The following is a 7,649-nucleotide window of genomic DNA, read 5'->3' as shown; positions in this document are numbered from 1 at the left end:
GCTCAGTAATGGCGTTGTGGGCAGCATGTGTCAGCCAAAGGCACAGCCACGCCTGCGTTGTCGGCCATTTGAGCTCGCATCACTCAAAGACTGAAGAAGGGCCTTGATAAAGGTGATCAAGGTACCCACACCTACACGAGGTGAAAAAGCGTGCTCATCCGTGCAGATGGAGGAGGGGGCGTGGAGGGCGACCGGTGCAACAAACTGTGAGCTTTCTGACATGTGCATACAGAAAGACGCACAGAGAGGAAAAGGGTAAGAGTAAGACTCGCGTCTTCCGTGATGCGTTGTCGGTAAGTGTCAATCGAGGAATGTGTATAAAGAGAGCAGAGGAAGAGCAGGAGAGAGTAGCAGCAAGGTAGACAGTTCGAGAATGATGTGGCATGGCGCAGCTTCGACGTCCCACGAGGTGAGCGACGTACTGTCCTCATTGCGGCGGCTAGAAGCGCAGCCCAGACTGCATGGCAGCAATGCTGAGCTCGAAGGTGCGAAGAGAAGAACAACGAGACAGAATACGGTGTTCTCAGTATCGCTACGCGGCAATGGCGGGCTTGTCTGTCTACATAAGCCTGCGCAACGCAGAGAAAGTCTGATGAACGGTGCTCGGCAGTTCAAAGTCAACATATGCAGATATAACTGCATGCGCACTGGGTGAGTTGATGACCCTCCCTTACAGAGAGGGACAATCGCAAGAGCGAGGCACCCATCGGTGAAGACATCGCGCACACGCACACGTGATCATCGAGGAAAGAGACTGTCCCCTGCGGCGCCGTTTGCTGCTTCTCTTTGCTTTCGGCTCATCATCATAATTGAGGGAATGCTCCTAGTGCGTCCTGAGGCTAGAGTTCACTTTTCCACACCGACAGACCATATTAAGGGGCAATTCAAAAAAAAAAAGAAGTAACGAAATGATAGCGCTGAGGAAGGAGTGGAAGAGAATAACAGGGCGGCGGCGACGACGGTACGGTCCTGCTAGCACTCCTCATCCACAGACCCGCGCAGACACCCACCCACACACACACACACACCGACGAGCGTGTGAGCATCCACACCAGGATGAAATGAAACCAAAGTCGCTACAAGCACTATATGAAGGAAATGGAGGAAGGGGGGTACAGGGCCAAGCACCACAGAGCGAGGCAGGGAAAAGGGGAGGGGGAGAGAACACAAGAAATGAGCACGCGCGCTGAACAACACGCATACATATAGATACACACATCCATATAAACACATGAACAGAGGGGGGGGAAGAGAGGCAGCTTCCTTGATGGAAAGTGTTAAGAACAGAGAGAAAACGAAAGATTCGAAAAAGAGCCAAAATAGCACGAGAAAGATAACGTACAACGTGGGACAGCAGTTGGGGTGCAATAAAAAGAGAGACGCGTTCTCACATACATGGTGTCTGGTCACTGTCTTTCTCATTTAAGGGACTGTTCCTAGGAGGGGCAGGGGTGCAGTCGATGCTCGGGCGCAATAACTGGACCTGGCGACTGAACGCCTCCTGTAAAGTCTGCAGCTGTAGCAGCGCACCCTCCGCATTGAGTCGGTGCCAGGGGTTCGGTACAAGCATCGACACGGCGACTGACAGCACCGCCAACGATTCCGCTGAAAGCGGCTCGTTGAAGAGATTCTTCGAGGGAAGCCACAGCCTTCCGTCATGTAATTTGGTGAAGGGTGGCTTCTGCCACGTCTTGCCCACTTCGAAAACTGGAAAGACGCCAGTGGACAATCGAAACAACGTCACCCCGAGACTCCACACGTCACGCGCCGCAGGCACGTCGCAGTCGCAATTGTGTGGAAACGTCTCCGGCGCCATGTAGTGCGGCGTCCCCACGCAACGCCTCAACTCCGGCCCGACCTCCTCCACACCGCACGCGAGCCCAAAGTCAAGTATGCGCACATGCGGCGGCCGCGCGTCGCTGTAGTCACCATCACTGCTGTTGCCATCGTCAGCACCAGCAACGGTGCCGGCAGCATTCACCACGAAGTTGTCAGGCTTCACGTCACGGTGCACCACGCCGCACCGATGCACATGCGCCACAGCACGCGCGCACTGCACGCACAACGACAGCAGCACCAGCGGGGGGTACTGAAATCCGCAGTGCACCGCGTACTGCTCCAGGTTGCAGTCGCCGGCGTCCATCGGCAGCGCGATCGCGCCCGCCCGGCAGTCAAACCACGGCTTGTACATTGGCACAACGTGCGGCGACGCCCCAGCGCGACGGCACAGCGCCACCTCGCGGCCAGCGCACCGCACCATCTCGATCACGGCCGAGAGACGTGTTTCTTTGCGCAGCGATATGCGCTTCACCGCCATCCTGCGCCACGCACCGCCACCCTCGTGACGGTACGAAAGGGTCACGACACCGAACGCCCCAGCGCCGAGCTCCTGCGGCGTCCACATATACTCCGGGTCGTCGCCCACCCGCATCGCAATGCAGGCAGACCGCATCACACTCGAAAAGAGGACGTTGCGACGGTGCACTTCCTCTTCTGAGATGACTTTAGGCGCATTCCTGACATGGGCCCCATCATGCGCCGCGGAGCCGCTGTTTCTTTCTGGCAGGGCCTCCGACATCTCTGAGGGTGTGTTGCAAGGGTTAATGTGGAAGCCGACGACCTCTGCGCACCGTCTTGCCAAGGAGTAGCGGAGTGAGGGCGGTGCTTTTCCCTCCAAGTCAATGATTCTCTGCGTGATGTGCCGCCGTCTTCGCGCGCACTTATCGCTCTCTAACTCCTTGTAGACCGTTCTACACCTCTGCTAAGGCAGTGACACCAGAGCGAACAGGCACGTAGAGAGAGGGAAGATGCGCCTTCTTTTCTGGGGGAGGGGGGAAGGGGTATTGTGACGGCTATCAACGTGGAAGAACAAAGAAACAGAAAAAACAGAGGAGAGGGGGGCGGTTAGAACACACTCGCCTGATGGATTTCGCTGCTGCGCAGACACGTCAGGTCTTTCGGTAGAAGAAGAGAAGAGGGAAAAAAAAAACGAAGAGAGAACACGCAACAGCAACGACAGCACAGCAGAAGAGAGAAGGAAGGAAGGAAGGAAGGAAGGCAAGAAAGGAGTCACGGTCGTGCGGTGGGGTCACAGCCGACGTTTGTTCTTGTTTCGTACTGTTGTTTGTTTGGTTTGTTTGATTATTTTCGCTTGAGTAGCGCGTACAAAGTGGTGGAGAACGAGAGAACAGAAGAAAACGAGATGGGAGCGAGGGGAGTACAACGGAAGGCGGCGTCGCAAGGTGGGTCTCGCGGGCCTTAGGCAACTACGCAACCGAGAAAGAGAGGGTGAAGGCGAGGAAGGAATAATAAAGAAAAGGGGGGCAGGGAAGGGTTGAGGAGGTTTCCGGTATTCGGCACTACAAGTGGTTGTTGTAAAATATGATAGAGAGGAGCTCAGAACGAGGGAGTCGCTCTCTGTGTTGGGGCTTGTGTGTGTGTGTGTGTGGGTGGGTGGGTGGGGGGCTGTTTTCCCCTTCTCTTCTCGGTGCTCTGCTTTGGCGCAGTTTCCGTGAGTGTGGTTGGCCGTACTTTGACTATTTCCAAAGGGGCATCCACTGCGGAGACACAACGGGAGAAGGGCACGGAGAAAGCAACGAAGAGGTACCAATGCGAGACCTTCGGCACCCACGTGTTTCTGACGTGAAGGAGGGAAAGGAAAGCGCGCGGGCGTGTATATGGTGGGGAGAGGGGGGGTCTAGACACGGACGGACTACTTTTCACGTCGATGCAAAGTGGTGTGCCTTTGCCTGGGAGAGAGGGGAAGAGGGGGACGCAGAGAAGTGGAGAAATCCACTCTTTGCTTCTAAGGTGAACACGCGAAGCCCGCAAACGAGTCTGTACGTGAGCGTGCGTGTAGGGAGAAGGGGGGACAAGGGACTAAAAAAATAGGGTCGCCTAAGGGCTCTGAGGGAGTGGGAGCGGGTCGGTGCTGATGTTGTGAGGTTGCTGAAGACGCCGTTATCCCAGCACGAGTTGCAGAAGTGGCTGGATAAGAAGAAAAGCTCACAAGCAGTGGGTGCTTAAAGGCGCGGAGGTGTAGGGGGTGTGCACGGTGGGATTTCGAGGTGGTGGGGGAGGGTAAGAGCGCGTTAAGGGGATGCGGGGCGCTGGGGGTAACTTGTCGGGGTCCGTGTCCAATACAAAAAAATTCACGGAAACGACGACGACGAAGACGGGGAGGGGGGAGGCTGTGCGGAACGACGGGAAGAGAAGAGGGTGTAGAAATGGGGCGCGAAAGAGTCAGACGCACACAGAGGTGCAAGTCTGTTGGGATGAAATTTATGGCACCGCCCCCGTAGGTGTGATTCCGCCGCCACACGGACGACAGAGAAGCGAAAAGAAATATAAACGAAAAAGAAAGGGGGTCAGAGATGGGCGGGTGACGCAGGGAGGAGAGTGGCCGAGGGGAATGGATGGGGTGAAGGGCAGTGTGAAAGAGACCGAGAGAGAGAGAGAGAGTGGAAGGGTCGAGGGAGAAATAGGGACGGCGCTGGGCCGCGACAACGGCCCACACACACACACATACACACCGATAATGGGTGCAGCTGTGCTTACGCAGGGGAATTGGCACCCTCACTCTTCTCTCTGCCTCAGGCCTGCCTCTCCCGCTGCTGGCAGACGCAGTCCAGAGGGCACGCGCTCTACGCAGTGCCCTAGCTGGGCGATCTTGATATTTCCACTACTTTTGTGTGTGTGTGTGTTTCTGCTGCCCTATCGCAATGTCAGCTGTGAAGGGTCGCTCCCACATCACGGGGAAACTGGGAAGGGGAAAGAGGTCCGGTGCGAGTGCGCCCACAGACTAGAAAAGAAGCCGTGCCAGAGAAAGAGAGAAACTAATGAAACGGCACTTGGCGCGCAGGTGCGTGTGTTGTTGGGGGAGGGGGGGGTGTTGTTGGGCAAGACGGGCGAGGGAGCCTCTGTAAGGGACCTCCGCATAAGCAGAGAACGAGAAAGAGAGCGCGCACAATGAATGGAAAGGGGACTATGGGAAGAGGAGACACCCAACACCTACACTGGCAAGCGAAAAAGATCGGGTCTGGCATGATGCTAGGTCCTCCCCCTGCCGTGGGTGTACGTCTTAGGCCTCACCCGCTTTCCCTACCGCCTCCTCCCCCATCAACGTCGGTCCATCATCACCAAGTCACGTCACATGTACATGGACTTGAACCAGTCGCGGTACCGGAACCCACCCTCGCCGCGCCTCCATGCCTGGAAGCATGTCTCCGGGTTCGCCATGACGGCTGTTACCCCGCCACGGGTGACCTCGATCCCGCTTGTGCCGTTCACCACAATCAGGCGGGGAAGCGCAACAAAAGGGCGCAGCACCAGCCCAGCATCGCGCGACACCCACGACGCCCCGTCACGGTGCGTGCAGTGAAAAAAGCCAAAGGAGCGCGTAATGTCCATCATCTCCTTCGCAGCGAGCGACACGGCGACGACGACGAAGTCAGGGCTGTGCCTCCTGTGAAAAACCTGCAGGTACCGCATGAAGGTCAGAGAGCGCTCCGACTCTGTGAAGAAGAGCAGCCCAACCAGGCGACCCTTGAGTACGTCGCGTTGGCACAGCGCTCCACTTGGGCTGTGTAGTCTGTCGATGTTCTTTAGATAGTCGTTCATCACGTCGTCGTGCTGGAACGGTACGATGCGCTGGTCCATCGTCTTGAGCTCCTCACGCTGCTCTGCGAGCTTTGTGGCGCCGTCACCACCGAACCCGCGGCTGTCGGGGTCGCGCGGCTTCAGCGTGGCGTCCAACATGAGGTGTATCAACCGTGTGAGAGTCAGCTGCTGCCGATCCACCATGGAGAAGTCGCCGGAGCCAAAAGCGTGCTGCAACGTGGCGCGCTCGAGCGTGTCGGGGATAGCGCCGTCTGCCGGGCCGCCGAGCCAGTTTGTATTCGTGGCGCCACTCTTGAAGTCTCCGCCAGCACCGCCCCTCTCATCCAACTTTTCGATAGGCCGCGAGGCCGTCTCCACGCGCTTTGCATTCTGGGAAAGACTACTGCCTCCATTGCCACGCAATCCCGACAGCGACGGCTGGATGTTTGGCGGCGGGCGATTGCGTGACGGGTCAGCCTTCCAGCTGTACAGAGAAGGATTTGCAGCAGCGTCGCCCCAGTCCCCGCCCAGTGCACCGGGACCATAGGGAGCGTGATGCGTGGCATTGTCGGCGCCGTCGTAGAAAACCGAGGAGGCTCCGATGGGAGACGCGCCCCGCGACGTTGCCTCAACTCCGCCGCCACTTCGTCGAAAAGCCGACGACCCACTGGCGGGAACACGGCTACCAGCCATTCCAGGCCCGTTGCCAACATTGCGCATGCGATGTTGGGAGTGTAGTAGAATCGGCTCTGACCAGCTACCTGGTCCTTTGCGCGACGTGCGAAACCAGAGAGGGGTGGCACGCATGGCCTCCCCCTCCCCTTCTCCTTCACCGCCTCAACGAAGTAACAGTCGCTTTATCAGCGCCTTGGCCTGCAACTCTTGATATGGGTGCTACTTTCCGTTCGCCTTGTCCGTTGCACGCGCACATGTGGGTGAGGGGCGAGTAAGGTAAGTAAGTAACAAGGGGAGAAATAGAGAACACCAAAGGAGGCAGTTATCAAAGACAGAGGTGGGGAAAGGTGTTGGTGGGACAGAAGTGCGTGGAGAAATATAAACGTGGAGTGAACAGTGCGTGGGTAACCTATGTTTCCGTGGGCGTATGTGGCCGAGAGTGGGATGATGATAGAAACGAGGGCCAGATGGAGGAGGCGGGGGCGGAAGTTCACCGTGGCACGTATATGCGCACACACACACACACACATGTGTACACCGACTGGGGGAGAAGACTACTGCCAAACAGAATGTGGATCACCGTGGGAAGGGGAGTATACTGAGCCACATCCGCGTAACCGTCCACTCGGCATCAGCAATTTGAGCACCGCACTGATGTCGCCCCCCTCTCGCTAAAGCCTCTCAGGCTTTTTCCCTCCACCAGGACGCAATAGCGTGCAGCCGTCGGTCCTCCGTGCATGTCAACAAAGAGTGGCACGTCCACCATAAGCACACACACACACACACAAGCGGTGATGCAGCCATACAGCGCACCACCGTGATTGGTGTTTTCTGTGCCTTGTTTGTCTATGCGCGCTGGCGTCATTGGTTTCCGCTTTATTCCTTGCTTTACGCACTCCAGTTACTAGTCGGGAGACTCACTCGGTCTCCCTCGCTATTCTGCTCTCCTGCTCGCTCACGTGCTCATGTTTCGCCGTCACCCGCATACACATACATATATATGCATACATATGCATACATATATATATGCAAAGAGAACGAAACCCCCAGGAAAGACAACAAAGTAAGAAAAAAGAGAGAGAGAGAGAGAAAGTCGGACATCGTGATACATCAACCTGAATGCGTGTTTCGCAAGCAAGGACTATCGCGTGGCAAAGTGTGTACAGGTAAGTGTGTCTGCCAGTCATAGCTTCATTCGCCCCTAACGTGTGGTATGCGCCTTTACAGATTCACTTGTCTTTTTATGCTCTACTTCACGTTCCAGGAAACTGCACGCTTGTCTGCTGCGCACTCCGTTTCCCCTTTTGCATTCGTATTGGCACCACTCGCGCTGCGTCATTGACTTTTTTATTTGACTGGCTTCTTGCCAGAGCGTA

At 56.5% G+C, this 7,649-nt stretch overlaps 2 protein-coding genes across 2 annotated transcripts; both read right to left on the bottom strand.

The window, feature by feature from the left end:
- Window positions 1–1,387: 1,387 nt before the first annotated feature.
- On the bottom strand, window positions 1,388–2,578 carry LPMP_205520 (kinase-like protein; the record flags this gene model as incomplete). The annotated part of the gene is made up of 1 exon (XM_010700448.1): window positions 1,388–2,578. The coding sequence occupies one exon, from the start codon at window positions 2,576–2,578 to the stop codon at window positions 1,388–1,390; it is 1,191 nt and encodes a 396-aa protein (XP_010698750.1).
- A 2,570-nt stretch (window positions 2,579–5,148) lies between these two features.
- Window positions 5,149–6,318, bottom strand: LPMP_205510 (hypothetical protein; the record flags this gene model as incomplete). The annotated part of the gene is made up of 1 exon (XM_010700447.1): window positions 5,149–6,318. The coding sequence occupies one exon, from the start codon at window positions 6,316–6,318 to the stop codon at window positions 5,149–5,151; it is 1,170 nt and encodes a 389-aa protein (XP_010698749.1).
- Between the last annotated feature and the right edge of the window lie 1,331 nt (window positions 6,319–7,649).

The sequence above is a fragment of the Leishmania panamensis genome (assembly GCF_000755165.1).
Source record: "Leishmania panamensis strain MHOM/PA/94/PSC-1 chromosome 20 sequence".
In the NCBI taxonomy this organism is placed as follows: domain Eukaryota; phylum Euglenozoa; class Kinetoplastea; order Trypanosomatida; family Trypanosomatidae; genus Leishmania; species Leishmania panamensis.
Note: the sequence above shows the minus strand (reverse complement) of the source record. Positions and strands in the feature narration are given on the sequence as shown.